At 39.7% G+C, this 22,461-nt stretch overlaps 1 protein-coding gene across 1 annotated transcript; it reads right to left on the bottom strand.

The window, feature by feature from the left end:
- Positions 1-2,589: 2,589 nt before the first annotated feature.
- Positions 2,590-20,658, bottom strand: CD200 (CD200 molecule; the record flags this gene model as incomplete). The annotated part of the gene is made up of 6 exons (XM_082840601.1): positions 2,590-2,664; positions 8,300-8,407; positions 10,455-10,727; positions 13,069-13,389; positions 16,802-16,883; positions 20,647-20,658. 6 exons carry the CDS (start codon positions 20,656-20,658, stop codon positions 2,657-2,659), a joined length of 804 nt encoding a protein of 267 aa, XP_082696727.1. The 3' UTR covers positions 2,590-2,656.
- Between the last annotated feature and the right edge of the window lie 1,803 nt (positions 20,659-22,461).

The following is a 22,461-nucleotide window of genomic DNA, read 5'->3' as shown; positions in this document are numbered from 1 at the left end:
GCCCAAACTGTCTCTTTCCAATTCATAGATTCGGAAGAAACTCTCCTAATTGAAAGGTTCAGGATGAGTAAGGGGCAGTTGGTGAGACCCTCCCAGGGGTGAGAGGGCAGGAGTCACAAGGCAAGACTGGTGCTACCCGGGGATCTGCCTTGTCAGACAGAGCCATGTGCTCTGAGTCACACCTTCCACCTCCTCTCTTTGCTCTCTATGACCCTCCCAAGTCTTTCCCATCAAAACCTACCTATTCTAAGTCCAAGTCTCTCAATACCCTGCAAGGTAACTGATAAGCCATTTAATAAGCCAATTTAAGTTGAATTGCTAGTGAGGAAGAAGGAGTAGACCTAGGCCTCTCTGCACTTTAAGCGGGACTCCCAGAAAGATAATGGCCTAACTAAAATTATGGTGGAATGGTGGAATGCTTAGGCACTGTGAAGATAGCTGTTTCATAAAGGAGAGCCTTTGGGAGAGACTCATGAAATCTCATAAGATGGTCTTCTTCTTTGCCTATACGTTAAGTGAGCAGTCCTCAAAATTGTCCTTGAGACCATTTCCAGGGTTCAAGTCAAAACTACTGTCATAATCACATCAATTCCTTATTTTCATTGTCTCACAAGTGTGCTGCGGAGCTTTCCAGAAGCTACCTGATGTGTGATGTTGTTATCACTCTGATGACTAATGTAATGCATGTTTGTAGATTTTTGTTTTTAAAGTTTATCAGTTTTAATCTCAAATATGGTAAATATCAACAGACATAATTCGCTTTACAAGAAAGCTCTTTGGGGTCCTCAATAATGTTTTTACGTGTGTAAAGGGGTCCTGAGACCTTTAAATGTTTGAGAACTGCTGCTTTAATTTACCCTGTCTGATCTGGCAGCTGAGATACTAGAAAAAGCAGCAAAACCAGAAGCAGGATGATAATTCCTACTAAATTCAAAACTGTGTGAGCTAATCCATTTGCAAAGGTTGGTATCTAAAAGCAAAATCAGATTGACATCTGTATACTAATATGTATAAAATAGATAACTAATAAGAGCCTGCTGTATAAAAATAAATAAATTAAATTAAATTTTTAAAAATCCCCAAACAAACAAACAAAAAAGCAAAATCAAAACAGCACATATAAGGAAGTACTCCAAAATTGACCGGGTCATATCAAAAGGACACAGGCACCAACACGAAGCAGCTTTCACTGGTCAGATCAAGAACATCTGATCTGTGACGTTGTGACAAATCATAAATGCCAACAGCATCTTTTAGGGGGTAAGAGATGGGAGGATTTCACACACAGAGCAAAAATATACAGATTATCATTAATGCCCACATTTTCCACATTCCCTACGAGAATATCATGAACCAAATATTTAGAGTTGACACTTTTAATTATTCAGTATATTAATACAAATATACGAAATAATACAGAATTAAATAACATACGAAAACCTTACTAAATATATAAATATTCAATTCAACAGTGAAAACAACTTAAGTTTTAGTTTTTAGTTCCTAGGTCACTGGATAGAGACAAGAAGGCAAAAGATACTGAAAAAGTCACCAACTTGGTCGTATGATTATTTAAGAGTTCAAAATTGTTCCACTAGTTAGAACCATATGTTTACAACAAAGGGATTTGTACACCCATACATGCTTCCTCTGCTATTGTGAGAAGTTAACTCATGAGAAAAGAAGCTGGGAGAGACAAAGCATTTGAATTAGCTGACTGCTATTCAGGGAACTTTCTAAATGCCGTATTTTCTAAATATGTCTTCATTATACTAGGCTGAATTTAGAATGACTAAAATAGGGCTGGGTTATATTATGAAACAAATGGATGAGAAATGCATGCCTTTTTAAAAATATGAGCTGCTGAGACTAATAATATTTAGTCTGCTATAAAAACAGATAAGTAAAGTTAAGGTTGCCAACGTTACTTCACAATAAATTCAGTTCCGCTTCCACTGTGGTTAATATCACAGAAGTACATGAAGAATAGCAGTGAAACTGAGGGTTCTAGAAAGACCAGTTATTAGCAAAACTGTAAGCAGGTGGTGGACTAGATACCAAGTGATGAGGAAACAGACTTAACAGACCAAAGAAGAAGGGAAGAAGAGGTGGAATAGCCACAGAAAGGCAAAAGGTAGTCTCAAAAGTTCTTTGGTCCCTACCTTCCTGTATTCTTCTCTCTCTTTTTCATTTCTTTTCTCTTTGTTTATTCCTTTTTTTTTTTCCTGGAATTACAGCCATTTTTGGAGCAGAATGGCAAATTATTTGGTCCAAATCCTTAATTTTCTGTATGCAAACGTGGAAGCTCATTGAGATAGTGATTAACATAGAGTTGCCACCAGTCGGAGTCAAAGTCAGTCTCTGAGCAGTGGCTCCTGATTCTAAGTCCAGTACCCTTTCAACAGCACAACATGGCATTGTTTTACAAAATCAAGTCCTACAACAGACCTGAGAGGTAAAATGACTTCCTCTTGGAACTCACAGAAGCATTGGGTAGCCTAGATGGCAGTAGAAAGTCTTGAAATTCTTACGCCTTTGACTCCAATTTCTTTTGCTCTTTTAGGTTCCTTGAAGAATGACCCTCTTTCTCCTGCTTGCCTCCTGAGTCAGATTCAAGTAGACCAGGGAATAACTTTCAGGGTTCTGTGTGACTCCTCTATGGCTCTGGGTAAAAGAAAGATCATGATATTAACTTTGAACATTTATAATTTCTATTCTAATAGATTTTAAGAAGATAAATAACAGAAGGATCAATAAACACAGAATTCTCCTGTGTGTATATATTTCATCAGCCAAGAGAAGGAAGTAGACATTCCTGACCCAACATGATGTGAGGCAACTGTGACTCTCTTTAAAAGGACATGAGTAATTCTAGGAAATAATAGTTTGCTATTCCTAAGTAAGACTGTACTTGCTCAGTAATACACTTAAGACTACAAGTAAAAGAACACGTTCAAGAATTCCAAATGATCTACATGTATTTTATTTATAAAACCTTGGGCTTTGTTTCCTGTGGATACTCACTTACTGGAGATCGGGTTGGGAATGGTCACAAAGTAGACAGATAGAGGTCCTTTCAAGGTTATTAGCTTTCTAGCACTTAAACTTGGAGCATGTGGGCCTCTCTACAAGGCATGTAAACAGTGAAGTAAAAGACCTCGGATATCATCTTGGTTCCACATCTCACTCTCCACATAATCTGAAGTAATTCTTTACCAGAAACTGCAAAGTTCTGCATGTTTTAACTGTGCCAACATTTCCAGTATCAGTGATCTGTTCAGCCGTGAAAGACAGAACAGCTCAGGCAAGAATGCCCAGGCTTATGGGTCTGTTAGCCACCTACTTTGTGATTGGATTTTGTTATGACATTTTGATATGATGGGTGGCATTTGCACCCATTCAAGGGTGAAATTTTGTAGACAAGTAGCCTTGGAATGCAAGATTCCTCCAAGCAATTCTAACCTAGTCGGTTCAGTAAGGATTGCTTCACACTTTTCTCATATAAAGCACCCTTTCTTCTGCTTGGAACTAGGAGGACACTGGGATAGAGGTGAGGGTTACCACTCACCCAGCCTTCATCTGGGAAGTGTAAGTACAATTATTTAGCAAAGCAAGGATTCTCATTTTTTTTGGAAACATACATCTTTTGTATTATCTTTCCAACTAATCACCAATTTCCGCAACACAAATTATTTACTGAGCACCTCTGTTATTTGATGTAGTACTAAGCTTAAAATAGGAGAAAGTCCATCCACTGCACTACAAATAACTCAATTTCATTTCTTTTTATGGCTGAGTAATATTCCATTGTATATATGTGCCACATCTTCTTTATCCATTCATCTGTCGATGGACACTTAGGTTGCTTCCATGTCCTGGCTATTGTAAATAGAGCTGCAATGAACATTGTGGTACATGACTCTGTTTGAATTATGGTTTTCTCAGGGTATATGCCCAGTAGTGGGATTGCTGGGTCGTATGGTAGTTCTATTTTTAGTTTTTTAAGGAACCTCCATACTGTTCTCCATAGTGGCTGTATCAATTTACATTCCCACCAACAGTGCAAGAGGGTTCCCTTTTCTCCACACCCTCTGCAGCATTTATTGTTTGTAGATTTTTTGATGATGGCCATTTTGACTGGTGTGAGGTGATACCTCATTGTAGTTTTGATTTGCTTTTCTCTAACGATTAGTGATGTTGAGCATCCTTTCATGTGTTTGTTGGCAATCTGTATGTGAAGTAAATCAGAAAGAGAAAAACAAATACCGTATGCTAACACATATATATGGAATCTAAAAAAAAAGGTTCTGAAGAACCTAGAGGCAGGACAGGAATAAAGACGCAGACATAGAGAATGGACTCGAGGACACGGGGAGGGGGAAGGGTAAGCTGGGACGAAGTGAGAGAGTGGCATGGACATATATACACTACCAAATGTAAAATAGATAGCTAGTGGGAAGCAGCCGCATAGCACAGGGAGATCAGCTTGGTGCTTTGTGACCACCTAGAGGGGTGGGATAGCGAGGGTGGGAGGGAGACGCAAGAGGGAAGAGATATGGGGACATATGTATATGTATGGCTGACTCACTTTGTTATACAGTGGAAAATAACACATCATTGTAAAGCAATAATACTCCAAAAAAGATGTTAAAAAAAATTAATAGGAGAAAGTGACATGATTCCACCCAAGATATAGTGTTTACCAACATTATCATTATTAGTATTGCAAAGAACCTATTTATAAGGTTAGATTATTGTGAAGCGAACTGAAAAAAATCAAGGCAATTATATAGATAATGTGGGATTAAAAAAACCCACTTTTACCTGAAATAGTTAAATACTTGAAGAAAAGTGAGGTTTGGAATATGCATTTTATATGATTGTCTAAATCTTCTATTGGTTTCCAAATCAGCCTTGACCCAATCAAACACAAGAAGACTGCTACTCAAAATAAAGATTTCTAAAAATTAGGTGATTATCTATGATGATCTGCCCCAAAGTGAAGTTGTTGTTTCTGAGAAGCTTGTGATCATTGGTGGGTTGGCTAATGAGAAATAAAAGATTATCCTCAACCTCAAATTTTACTTCACTGTAGTATGTGTGGAAGGGGCAACAACTGGCTTTAACAGAAAGAACTATCATGAAATGATGGAAAATTTCCCTAGGAAATTTTAATTTCTTCCCATTTTCTATTTAGTAATAAAGTACTGATTCATAAAAGAAAAAAAGGATGTTCTCTGAAAACCTATTAACCTATTATTGTATTGCTGTAGTCTCATGGGAAGTAATTGTGATGATTCCATTAGGAATGGTGCAAAGAGAAGTCACCTCTAGCTCATCACTAGTACAGCTTTACAGTTGAAAAACCCAACATCACACTCTCTGGCATTATACAGAATCACAGGAAAACTGCAGGGAGCCTGACTTCTCTATGAAAATAACATCTGTCATTAGAGATTACCCCTCTGTCCACAAACTATAAATTTGCTTATGTTTTTGTGAGCAACAAATTAGTGATTTTAATCTAAAATAAACTTTTTTTGGTCATTTATCTAACAAAGAGTTGAACTTTACTTAACAGACTTTTCTTACTTACCAGATTTGTCTTACTATTGGGCAGGTCCAAGGAGATGACTCTTTGTCTACTCATATTCAATAAGCTCAAGAACTAATTCATCTCTACTCTTTCTCTCCCCACAAACTCTGAACACACACACATACACACACACACACACACACACACACACACACACACACACTCTCTCTCTCACACTCAGTTCCTCCTCTCCACTTCTATTTCTGTTCATATCACCATTTTTTCAGGTCACCAGGTCCAGAATCTTGGTGTCATTTTTGACTGATCATGTTTCCCCACCCATCCAAAAGTTTTATGTTTCAGAAGATAATAGAAAGTAAAAGAGAGAGAGAAAGCAAAAAAACACAAAGTAAGGGTGAAGAAAGATATTCTGTAATAACCTAAATGGGAAAAGAATTCGGAAAAAAATAGATATATGTATATGTATAACTGAATCACTTTGCTTCACACCTGAAACTAACACAACATTGTAAGTCAACTATACTCCAATATAAAATAAAAATTAAAAAAAAAGAAAGATGGAAAGCAAATGTGGTAGCACTATTCACTTTCATCACAAATTGACAATCAAAATTTGTTACTTGAAGAAATAAAAAATGTCTCTATCTTTGATGATTTTCTTCCCTTTCTCCCAGCTTTTTGTATTACTTAAGTTTTGGTCTTAACAAACCAGTATTCCCTCAGCCTTGAGGGTTTGTCTCCAGAATAACTGACATTTGATTTTACTAGCTATTTAAGTATATGGAACCAAATAATCTTAAGCTGACTCGCTTCACTTCAGCAACTGAATAAGGCATTGAACAAACATATTTCCCAGAAAATACAAGACTTAATGAACAAAGGACAATTATTTTGCAAATGCCCCTTTCTACTGAAATTTACCTTGGGCTTGAATAGGTTGTATTATAAGATTCTTGTCCAAGGGGATTTTTAAAATGAATTTAAACACTTCATACTTTTCTGCTTGTACTTTACAGAAGAACACAGTAATATCAGCAAGCACAGACAGAAATAAATGCAACTAACAACAGCACCTTTCAAGTCAGGAAACTATAACTGAAAGAACATTCCGGCAGAGGTCAGGAGACCAGGATTCTAATCCTAGGCCTGCTGTTAACTAACTGTGTGACCTTAGGGAAGGAAGTCAACTTCAGTTCCTAAATGGAAAAGTGAAATGCTTGGAAAAAGTGGAATCAAACGGCCTTCTGCCTTTGACATTTTGCAGAGTGCTAAGGAGTTCTATGGGTTTAGGTTTATGTGCAATAAGATTATCTGATTTGCAATCTCCTGTCCCATACAGAACAAATCCCTTTATCTACTTTTGCAAAAGGGTCATTGACACTGGTGATTTGTTGCTTTTCTTATAAAGTCACAAGAATTAATCAGGTGTTTATATAAGGCTTATGCAAAATTAAATGTTCAAAAAACTTAGAAGGTGAAAGATATTCGTCTATGAGACATAAAATAAAAAGGAAAAAAGGTAGCATTTGAGTGAGTTTTTTTTTTTTTTTTTTTTTTTTGTGGTACGTGGGCCTCTCACTGCTGTGACCTCTCCCGTTGTGGAGCACAGGCTCCGGATGCACAGGCTCAGCGGCCATGGCTCACGGGCCCAGCCGCTCCGCGGCATGTGGGATCTTCCCGGACCGGGACACGAACCCGTGTCCCCTGCATCGGCAGGTGGACTCTCAACCACTGCGCCACCAGGGAAGCCCTGAGTGAGATTTTTAATAGAAATGTAAAATAACACTCAAAGCCAACATTTTTTTCTTTCCTCTCTGTCAGTCATGTGAGCTGGAGAAAACTCCCATACCACCCCTTCATCTTGGGAAATTCCCATTACATACAACATAAACCGCAGCTTTGCATTAGCTTTCATAAATTATGCACTGTCTTCAGAAACTAAAGAAATTTAATTCTTCCCAGCTGGCTGACACCTCTTGTTTGATACCATCTCTTGTTTTATATTGTCTCACAGTGTTTAAGACTCAGCATCTATGAGGTACTGAATTTGCAATTAAAAAAAAAATGGAATTGAACAAATCCCTTTGAAAATCTACCCTTCCATTCATTCACTCATTCATCTTTTAATGAACAGTTATTGACCACCTGGTATACATAAGGCACTGTGATAGTTGTTGTAGGGGCTGGAGAGAAATTAACAGTGTATAAGGGCAGAATGACATGATGCAGTTATTATAAGTATGGATCACCTGTGTGTTTGCCTAGAGTGTCTGAGCCATAGTGAGGGTATAACATAGAAAGCACTACTCAATTAGTGATCATATCAGACAAGTTCACAGTCTCTTAAGTGGGGTAGCTGACCTGTGGAATGCTGTAAAAAGAGAAGAGATTGTCCTGGGTAGAATGAACACAGCCTGGGTGCCAAGACTTCCCTGCTTTTGCCATTAGATGATTCCATAGTGATTGAATAAACATTTTCCACATGTCCTCTCATCAATCCTTACTCTGAATTTATAAAAAAATTGGCCTTTAAACCATCTTGGCAAATGAAATGCAGAAACTAATGTCCAATTGCAAGAAAATGACACTGAAGTGTTTTAAAATACCATCAACATTTATGTATTCTGGAAACACCAAACCAAACACATGGTTGTCACCCCTTTACTTATATCTTCATTTTACCCCCAAATTGTCATTAAACAATCATTTTTTTCCTTCTTTGTACTTCCCATGGGGACTCACCTCGGTCTTGGTTCCGACGATGTTTCCAGTATAGTAGGATTGAAATTAAGACCAGAAGGATTACCAAGGAAACAATACTTAACAGTAGTGGAACTGAAAACCAAAAGTCTGTGGATATTGAAGGGAGAAAAGGAAAAACAAGTCATAAGTGGAAGCTGTAGAGGCAAAAAGCGATAAAGAGACAGTTGTGATGAGTTTTTACTAGAGCTGAGCTTTCGATGAAAATTATTCTTAAATATATATATATACTGAAGCCTATATTCATGACCTCACATTATTTTAATAACATTTAAATAATAATAATCACTAACATGTTTTATGTAGTTACAAAGTTGTAGGAGCTTTGAATGTGTTACCTCATTTAATCCTCTAAATAGCCCAAGAGTTAGGTCTTATTATAATTATCTAACAGATTAAAAAAACAAACAACTGAGGCTCAGAGAAGTTAAGTAAGCCCAAAATCAGTGTAGTAAGTGGTAGAACAAGGCTTGCTCAGAGGTCTGTTTGCCTTCAAAGCACATATTCTTTGCCATACTGTCCATTAAAGTAATATGTTTATTGAGGAATTGTTGAAAAATACAGAGAAATATAAAGGAAAAGGATAATGAATCTCGTGATTCCAACCCCCAGGAATAACTCATCTCAATGTTTTTATTGTGTTGCTTCTAATCTATGCCTTTGTTATTAAATCTCTTTCCAATAGTCAATAGATGCAACTTAGCCTGAATGTCAGCCCCTCAGTGTCACTGTGTAATACAAAGGCAGAAGAAACACTCCCTGATTTGCGAGTCTCCAGCATCTTCTCCATACATTTATCATGGAATTTGTCACATCATACTTTAACTGAGCACCTTCAGATTTGTCTAATTTCACTAGTTCTAGTGCTCGACATAATGCTTTAAGCATGAAAGATTTTTAGTAAATGTTCGCAGAATGAACAAACATTATACAAAGGATGCATAAACATTATAAACGATATGTCAATTTTGGCACTCTTGGAGAGACATGTTCCTTTTCAGATTTTTGTTTTTCAGGGAAATTTACCCTTCACCGTGGCTGAATCTGAGGATCTCTTCACAAATGGCCAAAGCTAATACTGCAAACCTCTTGAGCAAATTTACCTAAACGTTTACTTTTTGATTAGTCTGCTTTTTCAAGGACCCCAGAAATGACCACAGGATATGTTCACTAGAGGCCACCATACCAATGAGGTCTAAACTTTTCCAGCTTTTATTGTTTACAATGCGTCCAGAAAAAAAGCAGCAATATCTTTTTATAGGAGGCTTATTGCTGAGTGCCTCATCCAGAGTTAGTGCTTCAAAACTGCATAGAGAAAGAAAACTGTGGCCGTCATCACTAAAGTGTCCTGTCTCTAAAACCACCGCTTTCTTTATTCTCTCTCCCATAATCTTTACCTCTTGTATTGATGAGGCCCAGAGACAGCAGTTTAGATAGAAACGCAGGAGAGCAAAAGAGGTCCTGAACAGGAGGCAGTTTATTTTAAAAGGGGGTGAGGAAAACATCTCAGATTGGCCCCCTTCCTAAAAGCCCCTTTCCCACAGTGTAGATTATGCAAAGGTTTCATCCTGGATGTGGCTTCTTCCAGGAAAACATCCTAATCCCTCCAGATTGAGCTGATGCTCCTTTTCCCCTCTCTCAATCCTCCCATGGTGTACCACAGCTGTCTTTTTTTTTTTTTTTTAAGTAGAGAAAGGTTTATTGCAGGGCCAAAGAAGAACAGGTGGCTCATGCTGAAAAACACGAACTCCTACTATAGCTTTCTTATTGAAGCATTTATCATGAAGTTTTACAATTGCCCAGCTCCTTTTGCATTCCCTCCTAGACTAGAAGCTCCCTGTGTGAAGGGACTGAGTCCTCACTGTTGTGTTTCTGGCATAACAAATGCTCAGTTAGTAGCACGGAAGAATAAATCAATGGATGGATCTCAGCAAAAGCGTTCAGTATGTGGGCAACATATCACATCTGCAAAGGTAAAATCGGCTTTATTGGCTTCCTCAACTCTGTTTTTCTTTCCCTACTTATCCCATTCTCTCCCTTATCAGCTCCTTTGCTAAAGGCTCTGCAGAGGATTCACCACCTTGCAGGTGTGTGTCCACAAATGTGACCACGGTAAATCTTGCCCTCTCTCTCTTACCTTTGTTCACAGTTTCCCTGTAGTCGGTCACAGTCCCCAGGTGCAGTACCTGGCAGATCACCTCCTTCCCCACCTGACTCTTGGGGTCTTTGATCTGGAGGATGCTGGTGACAGACGTTGTCCCATTGGGGTGTGAGAGAATCTCAGTACTGTTCTCAATCTCTGACCCAGAGACCTTCCAGGAGATCATAGGGGCTGGGCGAGCATTGGCAGAGCAAGTGATATTTAGGTGGTCTTCAGATAGTTTATAGTGAAGGAATACTGTGGGCTGTACTGGGACAAAAAAAAATGATCTGCCATCAGTTAAGCATGGTGTGAGTGCTACACTCTCCTCAGAGAGATGAGAAAAAGATCTTTACAGAAAGACAGTGGAGGCTAGAAAGATAAGGTAGCACATCCAATCCAAACTGCGGCCTTCCGGGTTCTTTCTGTGTCTAATTCTCTGAATTGCAGGAGGGAGGCTGGCCTAGTACAACCCTGTGACAAGTACGATTCTCCCTGTAGTTTGCCTCTAGGAGAATTAGCTGGATGGACAGAAGGTACCTTCTCCCCCAAACAGTGCAGAGCCTAATTATCCTTTTCTCTTCCATGGGCAATGTAAGATCTCTGCCTTCTTCTGGGTACCCCTCTCAAATAGTTTGACAATGACCACCAATCGGCACCTCCACACAAGTAGTCTGCACTTCTCAGAAGCATGAGGGCAGTTTCAGAACAGAGAGCCCGTAGGGGGGCTGCTGCTTAGAGAAAGCCTTTTTCTGTTTGGAACTGGGCCAGGGAACAAGATGCATGGAGCAGACCTGGCAAGTCCCTGCTTGAAATAGCTATACAAAACGTCAATTAGAAATTCATAGTCAGTAGTCAGAAAATCACAGAATGACAGTTGTAAGGACCGTGGAGATCACCTTATGGAGTTAACAGAATATAACTAGCTTATGAAAAAAGGACATTATTTTTAGGTCAGCTGTACCCTGTTCCCTTTCAAAAGTCCCTTGATTAATGAGTTCATTTTCTTTGGAATATACAGTTTATCTCTGCTGAGCAAATGTAAGCTTGCCTTTCTGTGGTTGGCTTTGGAGCCCACAAGATAATTAAAGGGCAATGCTAAATGAAAGCTTGTCTGTGCTCAGAAGTTCAATAAGTGGGTGGGTGGCAGTAGGCTGGAGAAAATGAGCCTATAGGACGGTGGCTCTGTCCAGAGTGCCCAGATTACTAACATCAATAAGTCCTGGAGGAAGAGACATAAGGTAAAGGAAGACGAGTATGGTTGACGTGGCCAGATTGGCAGCAGGGTTCCCTGGTGTATCAAAGAATGACTTAGATGAAAGCTATAAGTTGTGGCTGGAAAGGATCAGTGTGGAAAAGAACTACAGAATTACTCGCTAGAAGATGCAGGAGAGTCTGCTTTTCGGGCAAAAAAATAATACAAAGATTATGAGTAAAGAAGGGGGAGTAGGAGAAAGAAAGATGAACAAAAAAGAAAAAGAAAAGGAAACAGACAGAAATGAGAAAAATATGACACAAGAAGGAAAAGGAAGAAAAATGGTGGAAAGAAGGAAGGAAGGAAAGGAGAGGGAGGGAGGGAAGAAAAAAGAGCAAGGGAGGAAAAAAGGAAAGGAAAGAGGAAGGAAGGATTGGAGGAGGGGAGAGAGAGAGAAAGACAGGGAGACAGAGGGAGAAAGAGGAATGAAAGAAATAGAAATCAAGAAGAAAGCCTGATGCAAGATCCTGCAGAGAGGACTCATTACAGGCAAAATAAGTGAAAGAAACTTGTATTTGGTGTTGTCTTACCTCCCTTGCATTCTTATTTATTGAGCCTCTTCTTATCCCATGTCCAATATTCTTGGTGTGCACGAACTCTCATTTTAACATTCCTAATAACCCCGTCTAAGTTTGTCGTTTCCCTTCTAAAACTACCACCAAGTGTGCCATCCTCCAAAGTTACCCCTTATTCCTAATTCTGAATTCTTGATCTCAGCTAAGCATCAGTTAAGAAGAAAGGAATCTTATCAAACTAAGCCTCTTGGATTTTAAAAGAATGCTTATTATTCAGTTAAATCCCTAGTAGGCATCAGGAATGAAGAGCCTCTGATGCATGTCTCCTTATCACTCCTGATACAGCTAAACTGAAACAAAATGAGAGGGACCCCTATAACTGGCTCCAGCTTAGCCCAAGCTGGCTTTGTCCTTAGATCCAAAAATACTAAAGCTGTTAGAGACCCTAGAAATGATCTACTTCACACTTCTGGTGCCGATAAATAAACTCTGGTACAGAGTGGACAGGATTCTTCTAGGGTCACATGACTGCTAATTGCAAAGCCAGGTCTGAACCACATCAGTGCTTATAGAGAACTCATCCTCACTATGGTCCTTAATTTACTCTTGTTGACAACAGTATTTGTCAGGGCAAAGATAACTCCAGGCAGAGATTCAACATAGTCCTTTGAACTCTCCAAATAACAGTAACCACAGTTACAGTAGACATGAAAGGCCAAGTGTCCTCTCATGAGCCATTTTGGGGTTAGGATCCTGAAAAACTAGGCACTACCACTACATTCCAAACATTCTGCAAAATAACATTTCAAGCCAGAGACAATGTATTCTCAGAGACTCTCACCAAAAAGAGTGAGGCAGGATATTCCTGAGATCTTCCCAGAACCAAAGGTATTGAAGAGGCACTTGTAACACCCTTCGTCTTCCAAGGTGGTATTCCAGAAGGTAATGGTTGAGTTCATGAGTCCCAGCTGGGTGATGTTTATCTTGTCCTTATAGGCAGGCTGGACTACAACCCCATGGTTCTGGCTAAAGGTGATCATGTTTTCTGGGCTTACAGCCTTGATTTTTTGCCATGTCACAATCAAAACTTCCTGGGGATTTTGCAGAGAGCATCTTAAAGAAGCAGGTGCGTTCAGCAACTCTCTTACATCTTGGGTCTCCACTTTCATCATGGAATCATAAAAAACATTTAAATTTTAATACATACACAAATATACTTTTTTTTGATTAAAAACAATGCACGTTCAAAGTCAAATTTAGAAAAGATACAGAAAAATGCAAAAAAAGAAAACGTTTACCTACCTTCCTGATGTTGCTAGAGAAATATAAGTTCAAATATTTGTTCAGTCTTTAAGAGTAGCAGAGGAGAAAAATAAGAAAGCAAAATCCCAGTGACCAGAAATTACATGAAGAATCCCTGTAGGCTGGGAATTAGGTGAAATGAGGTTGAAGATGGAAAGTGCCAAATAGGATAGAAGCATCACCAAGTGAGTTTATGCCAGGAGCAGTAACAGGAATAAGAAAGGGCCAACGGACAATAGGCAGAGTGATTAGTTTAAGTGAAGAAGGTATAGCAGCTCTGGACATTCCACACACATACCTGCAAAGGAAGGAGCAGCAGTAGTGATGTCTGCCTTCAGGAAGCAGTGGTGAGTATAGGAACACAAGATAGAGAGATATACAGGACAGTGCTCCAGGAGGCTGATAGTACCAGAGAGATTTGACCACCAAATGACAATCTACACATTCCCCTATTTTTACTGTATGCAGTGCAGAATATAAGGTATGGCAATAATTTCTTCCCCCTCCAATGCTGGCTAGTCATATTGATATGATAGATGACTCAATGGGAGATCTCAATAAAACAAATAGCCAACCATTTGAGAAAGTTAACACAATGATAGAGGAATAATAAACTCTACAAACCCAAGAACTCACCAAATGAATAAAAATATCATAAATAAATTTATTTGTTATCATAAATAAATTTATTTATTTATTATCATAAATAAATAAATTTTGATGTGAATAAATGTGATATCTTAAGTGTAAAAAGGAACCAGCACTGTAAATAGTAGAAACTATAGATGCATAAAATGAGAAATGTAAACTCTTAACAGACTTAGCAGAATGAATATCACTGAAGAGTAAATTAGTAAGTAGGAAGACCAGGTCATAGAATTTTTCCAGAATGTAGCACAAAGGGATAAAGATATAGAAAGGATTAAAGAAAAATTCAAAGACTAGAATGTTTCAGCATGAGTCTAGTAAGAATTTTAAAAGGAGAGAAAGGGGAGAATAGAAGACAAAAACACTGTAAGGAACAAAAATATATTTTTCAAAATGATAAAAGGAGGAATCTAAAATAAGACATACTAATCATGAATCTTCATGCACCTAACAACATAACTCTGAAATATATAAAAACCTAATAGAACTACAAAGAAAAATCCATAAATCCATAATCATAATGAGAGAGTTTTTCATTGTTCTCTTGGAATTTTCACTTCCACATATTAAAAAAATAAGTAAGCCGCATAGCACAGGGAGATCAGCTCGGTGCCTTGTGACCACCTAGAGGGGTGGGATAGGGAGGGTGGGAGGGAGGGAGACGCAAGAGGGAAGAGATATGGGAACATATGTATATGTATAACTGATTCACTTTGTTATAAAGCAGAAACTAACACACCATTGTAAAGCAATTATACTCCAATAAAGATGTTAAAAAAAGTAAGTAAAGCAATAAAATCAAATATAAGGATATAGAACATTTGAAAAACAAATTTTTATATATAACTTATTATATATGTATGTGTAGTATGTGCATATGAGCATGTATTTGTAAACTTTTACCCAAAAGAAAACATACAATCTTTTCAAACAACATACGGAACATACCCTCAAACTGAACTTGAAATAGTGTACAAAAAAATGACCTTGAACTCTGTCCATAATGCAATAAAATGAGAAATTTACATGCTTCTTTTAACTCCTTAATTATACCAGAAATCATAACAAGAATTATAAATCACTATGAATGACAATAAGAATATCATATATTAAAATCTGTAGAAATTTACAAAGCAGTTCTCGGAGGGAAATATTTAATCCTAACTTAATTTACTGGGAAACAAGAAAGACTGAAGAAAATGAATACACACAGATATCCAAAATTCCCACCCCACCCAAGAAATGATAAAAGGAGTGAATTAATAAAGTTGAAGGCACAAATTAATAAAATGGTACACAAAATTTTGACTTAAAACACCAAATCTGTTATTGTTTTTTTTTTTTTTTTTTTTTTTTTTGCTGTACGCGGGCCTCTCACTGCTGTGGCCTCCCCCGCCGCAGAGCACAGGCTTCGGACGCGCAGGCTCAGTGGCCATGGCTCACGGGCCCAGCCGCTCTGCGGCACGCGAGATCCTCCCGGACCAGGGAACGAACCCGTGTCCCCTGCATCGGCAGGCGGACTCCCAACCACTGCGCCACCAGGGAAGCCCTGTTATTGTTTTTAAGACTAATAACACAGATAAACTGTTAGAGTAATTAGAAAAAAAGAAGGCAGCACAAACAAACAAACAATATCCACTCAACAGCATCAAGCATGAAAAGACGGGCATAGCAACAAATACAAATTGGAACCCACAAGTGTTGCATAATTCCAATTTTAGTGAGGTGTACTCTTGGTAGATGTGAAAAGTTCTGGGGGGAATACCGGTTGTTAGGACTGGGGTTTCCAAAAGGTTTGTTGGGATTTTGCAGAGCAGAGATCTGAAGAAATTGCTGCTTTTAGAATAGAGAGTAGAAAAGGGATCAAAACTAGAGTTTTAACTTCTTGGGTAACTTTTCTCTCTGACTAATAATTTAGTGGAAGGTTTATAATTCTTCGCTGCATATATGAAACTCCATTTAGGGTTGGTAAATCCTATGTTGTACATGGTATGAAACTTCCCTTTCCTACCCCTGTGAAGGCTGATGTAGTACAACATCACGCAGCAGGTGATAAAAGGCCAGCAGCAAAGTGAGGTGTGGTCTCCTATGGAACCGAGGAGAAGGGACTGGCACAAGTAGGAAATTCAGCAGATGAGTGGAGAGCATAGGTGTATGTTTTATATGATAGACTATGTGAACCTACGTAACTTCCATATTTCATTATTTTTAGTATTTTTCTGTGAGAGGGACACACCCAAATTTAAGGCTTATTACCAGACTACCTTCCCAAAAGGCCATATTCATTCACACTCCCTTAGGCATTCCCATATCTTTACAAACATAGGGAATTATTATTTTAAACATTATTCAATTTGATAGGTGAAAAATGATATCTTAATTTAGGAAGAATTTTTTCATGTCTGGTTTTATCTAGGAAAAGTTTCTTAATATTAACTTCTTTGAAAACATTGGAAAAAATGTGGAAAGCAGAAAGAACCACTCCCAGTCCTCCAAACGAATTACACACTTAAATAATTCATGCAGACAGATGAACTAACACAGCACAAACAAGAGTGGCCAAACGTTTCCACTCCAAAAACTGTGTTTCCTGGATTCCACGCAGGGGAATTGAGTATCTTTACCTTGTGCCCTGCAAAACATCATGGCAGCCAAGAACCAAATCAGTTGGAAGGTAGACAGATGACAGAAGAGCCTCCTCAACACCTGAAGACAGAAAGCAAAGTACAGAAGTGGGCATTTGGATGTGGACAAAGCTAAGGAAGCTTCAACCTAATCGCTGTTTCAGGAAATGCTGCAGCTAAAGTTTTAACCACCGGAAACCTTTGGTTTTGTGGAAGCAGAACCAGAGACTATAAATGGAAGAAATAACAGAGGGTGCTCAGGATATGGGAAGGGAAAAGCAGCAGTGTGGTTCCTTCATTATGGCCATCAATAAGCAATTTAAGGCCTTGCTTCCAAAGCCACCACTGTCAAGACTGCTGGGAAAACAAACTGCCATAAGTATACTCAGAAAACAGAGAGACGGCAAATGCTGAAGAACATTCACTCCCCAGATAATCCACATCTGTTTATATTAAAAATGTAACTCAGGTTGTAACCACTTGGCAGCATATGTGACTGCTGAGGTAGATTTTCCTGCAAATTTTGCACAGTTTATGTAAATTTTACCTTTTCAAAACCAGTAATGGCTTTATTTTTTCTTCATTGCTTTATGTTCATGTGTCTGGCAGAAATCCTTGGCCTTTTTACAAATCATGGTGGTATTTAAGGGACTATTATTCTGGGTATAATTTTGCTATAAAATGAGAGAGTGGAATGGAGACAGAATAACTTTACTCTGCAGCAGCCCCATGGCTGGCTTTGGTCCACATTAGTGTGTTCACCGTAAGGGGGTAGAAGCAAGGAATGTAAATTTTCCCTATATTTTTTCCTATATTCTATATTTTTCTATAATTGAGGTATGTAAGAAATATAGGTTTCTCTGTATTTTTCTTTAACTTGAACTTTATTTTTATTTCATGTTGCCATTCCAACTAGAGGTAGAGACTTAATTTCAGTCAATAGCCCATAATCTCTGTCAGTTTAGCCCACCAACACTTCACAATTGTCCCAAACTCTGGCACCGCATCCACAGTCCTGGGAATGCCAAGCCGTGGGACAGGACCATTAACCCTTGGTTACAACCATCTATCCATGCTGGCACTATGTTCCCCTCAAGTCATCCTGATCATCGGTTTGTGCAATTAAATCTTGTGCTTACAGCGTGTTCTCTCATGTTTCCCAATTCTCCAGATTCTGTGCTCCTGGATTCTTCTGTGCTGAACAAAGGAGAATTCTGCAAGACTCTCTGACTAGACTCCCATGTATCTGTCCCTCTCTGTTTTACAGTTCCCTCGCCATGATGGGCAGGCTTGCCTCTTCCCACAGTTCCCCACAAGAAAGCAAGGCACAGGTGTTTTCTGTTCTTTGATTTCAACACCTACCTGTAAGTTCTATTCACCACCCTCCTGGACTCCCTACTCCCAGGGGCCAGGCACAGAGCATCCTTTTCAGGACACAAACCGACACTAGTCAGTCCCTCTTTGCTCTCCCAGCCTAGGGTTAAAGAAGCTGCTTCCTCCATCACCTTGTATTCTTCCCATCAACTTTTTCTGGGATGAAGGCCTGTCCTTGGCCTTTCAGCATTTAGGCTTTTAAAACTCAAATGCTTAGGCTTTTGCTATTTCAAAACTTTGGCTTCTGAGTGTCCATCAACAGATGAATGGATAAAGAAGATGTGAATGGATAAAGAAGATATACAATGGAATATTACTCAGCCATGAAAAGAAATGAAACTGAGTTATTTGTAGTGAGTTGGATGGACCTAGAGTCTGTCATACAGAGTGAAGTAAGTCAGAAAGAGAAAAACAAATACCGTATGCTAACACATATATATGGAATCTAAAAAAAAAAAAAAAAAATGGTCATGAAGAACCTAGGGGCAAGACGGGAATAAAGACACAGACCTATTAGAGAATGGACTTGAGGATATGGGGAGGGGGAAGGGTAAGCTGGGACAAAGTGAGAGAGTGGCATGGACATATATACACTACCAAACGTAAAATAGATAGCTAGTGGGAAGCAGCCGCATAGCACAGGGAGATCAGCTCGGTGCTTTGTGACCACCTAGAGGGGTGGGATAGGGAGGGTGGGGGGGAGGGAGACGCAAGAGGGAAGAGATATGGGGATATATGTATATGTATAGCTGATTCACTTTGTTATAAAGCAGAAACTAACACAACATTGTAAAGCAATTACACTCCAATTAAGATGTTAAAAAAAACAAACAAAAAATCTTTGGCTTCTGAAACTAAAAAGTTTTCTTTGGCATTCGAATTCCACACCAGCATGCCACATGGAAATCCAGGCTCTAGCAAAGGCTGTGATGAGGAATGCAAATAGTTTGGCTTTCCGAGTAAAAATCTGTCTTTTAGGATAAGAGAGAAAGGAGACACACACCAAAACACAAGATGTACGAACTGGGGGCCAGCAATGTTTAAGAAACAGAAGCACAGTGATTGAGGCAAAGGGAATTAGAAAGAAAGCTTTGCTATTAATTATATACACATTTCCTCTGGCTGACTTGAGTTCAGGCTAGCACCAATATTAGATGTGTAAGCTAGGACAAATCACTTTACCTCTCTGAAATGCAGAAAAAAATAATAGTACCAACCTTCTCTCTGTTAAAAAGACTAAATGAGATAGTATATGTAAAGCTCCTAGAACAGTGACTGATACAAATACGCACTAAATCAATGTTGCTGTTATCTCTTTGGGTTACTATGAGAATTAATTAAGCATTTAAAGTACTGAATACAGTACCTAAGGTATGGTAAAAGCCAATATATATTAGGTAACTTAAAAAAATTCATTAATCAGATCACACAATAATGGAAATAGAGAAGTCCATTTATAACCTTTGTCAAGAGGGCCAGGGTTCAGAAGCCTGGGTCTTACCTAACAGCTGCCCATCTACTTTGCCCCTATACATACCTCTTCCCTGAAAATTTCTAGGTCCAAATCCTGATCCTGCCACATACAGTCACATGGACTTGGAAAACTTAACCTCTCTGCCTGTTTCTCTATTTGTAAAATTGGATAATAACTCCTCCTTTGAAGGATAGTGGTGAAGATTAAGAGCACCTGGCACTCAGTAAACACTAGCTCTAAGGCCACCATTCTCCTTTATTAAGGAAAACAGTGAAATAACTGGCTGTGTGATCCTGCCAATAAACTATATACAAAAAAAAAAAAAAAAAAAAAACTACCTCCAGGCATTACTTGTATTTAGATTTTAATTTTTATTATTTTTATCAATTACCAATGTAAATGAAAACCCTCTCCTTCCTTCATTTTGTCATATACACAGGTCCTGAATAAACAAAATGTCTGTCTCTCGTGGATACCCAGGGTTTTAACCCTGATTTATCCAATCCTTTATGGCTTCCCAAGGCAAAGACCCAGAGGATGCAGAAAGAGGCTGGAGCATCGCAGAGGGCGCCAGCTCTCCTGGACAGCCTGAGCCTGAAATTCTGCAACCCCACCCCAGGTTTCAGGGCCAAAACGGAGCCAATACAGCACCCTCTATCCCCGCCGCCAGCGCCCGCCTCCCAGCCCAGTTCCTGTCTGAGGATGTCAAGGATCTTCGGAGAAGCGTCTCCGGAGCCTGCGCCTGGCAGCATCCTTTTTCCAGCGCACTGGGACGGAGAAGCGGAACGCCAGGAATGGCCTGTAAACCACCCTTTGGAAGGCAAAATCCGCTTCTCAGCAAGGTTAAGAGCTGAGGAGAAAGCGCTAGCAAAAATCCCACCTCCGAACCAGACTGGGGAAAGCCGCAGCCCGGAGCTCTCAGCCCGCCACCGCCCCAGGGCCGCCGGAGCGATGTCGCCCATCCTGCGCCCCCTTTCCCACGCCTGGCCCGGCTCACCAGCCACTCCATCCTCGCTCCTGGCCGCGCGGGGTGTTTGGCTTCAGCTGGGAAGCCCGGAGGGATCTCACACCGGACCAGACTGAGCTCCTTCAGTTCTGTGGAGCAAGGATGCGCCCCGCCAGCGCCTGAGGAGAGCTGCCTCACTCCTCCTCCGACACAAATACCCCTCCTCCCCACCCCCGCCCCGCCCCCCAAGCAGAGGCGTGAAGGCCAGTTTTTTCCAGTTTACTTGTAGGGGATAAAATAAAATAAATAGTACTCCTCTTTTCCTATCTTCAAAACGATTCGCAGTTTTCAGAGGTGGCAACTGGGGAAACAGAAAATATTTGAAAAAATATACACCGTTTCCATTTTCATTGTACAGACAGAAAGGAAACAGGGAGAGGTGGGAAGACATGAATTGTTCCCTGCGTTGGCGCTTGGAGGAATGGCAATCTACACTGTGCAGCTGGCAAGTGCGAAATGATTTTTGAGAAACGTTACACAGTTTCCACAATTACCACCTCGGAAAATCCAAATATTTTGAAGCTGAATTTAAACAGTAGACACTTTACAAAACAAATGTATATTTATTTTTATCCAGAACCAAATTATATATTGAAGCTATCAATGCTGTAATGATCTCTCCTCTCATGATGTGACTGGGTTTTTTTCTCTATGTGTGGAGTTTTCTTTCATTTGTACTGATGATGAGGATTCTTCTCATTTTATTTTTTTATTTTCTACAAGTTCCAGAGTTCTTGGCTCTTAAACAAACAAAGAAAGACAAACAAATCAATGAAGTGTTCAATTCCTAAAGCCTTTTCTGTTTTCCTAACACCACCCCTATGACAAGGTGCTGGGACAGAGCTTTTACCTAAGGGTCCATGGGGCTGTAAATTCCAGGGCGGTAACTAAAACAATGACTGATTTTCAGAAAAACACAAACACACTGAAAGGACTAAAATATTCATGGAGTGGCAAACAGGAAACAAAAGAAAGCCAACTTATAGACACAGTGGAATTAAGATCAAATTAAGAAAATTGAAAGAAAATTCTTAAAGCTTCAAAAATGACAAGTAGAGACACCAAGAAAGAGAATAAAAGTGACTTTAGTTTTTTAAACAGCTGTGTTTTATTTATTTAATTAATTATTTTTATTTTTATTTTTAGCTGCATTGTGTCTTCATTGCTGCACGCAGGATTTCTCTAGTTGCCGTGAGCGGGGTCTACTCTTCGTTGTGGTGCGCGGGCTTCTCATTGCAGTGGCTTCTCTTGCGGAGCACGGGCTCTAGGCGTGAGGGCTTCAGTAGTTGTGGTGCGTGGGCTCAGTAGTTGCAGCACGCGGGCTCTAGAGCACAGGCTCAGTAGTTGTGGTGCACGGGCTTAGTTGCTCCGCAGCATGTGGGATCTTCCCAGACCAGGGATCGAACCCGTGTCCCCTGCATTGGCAGGCGGATTCTCAACCACTGTGCAACCAGGGAAGTCCCAAACGTGACTTTTTTTTTTTTTTTTTTTTTTGCGGTACGCGGGCCTCTCACTGCTGTGGCCCCTCCCGTTGCGGAGCACAGGCTCCGGACGCACAGGCTTAGTGGCCATGGCTCACGGGCCCAGCCGCTCCGCGGCATGTGAGATCTTCCCGGACCGGGGCACGAACCCGTGTCCCCTGCATCGGCAGACAGACTCTCAACCACTGCGCCACCAGGGAAGCCCCCCAAAGTGACTTTAAATGTCACAAGGCAGTGCTGGATGCAAGAAGGCAATGAGTTAACTTTCAAAATATTGAAGAAAAATAACTTTGAATTCTACTTTGTCTTTTATAAATATTGCTAC

Source organism: Leucopleurus acutus (genome assembly GCF_964270905.1).
Source record: "Leucopleurus acutus genome assembly, chromosome: 5".
NCBI lineage: Eukaryota > Metazoa > Chordata > Mammalia > Artiodactyla > Delphinidae > Leucopleurus > Leucopleurus acutus.
This window is presented reverse-complemented; position numbering and strand designations above follow the sequence as displayed.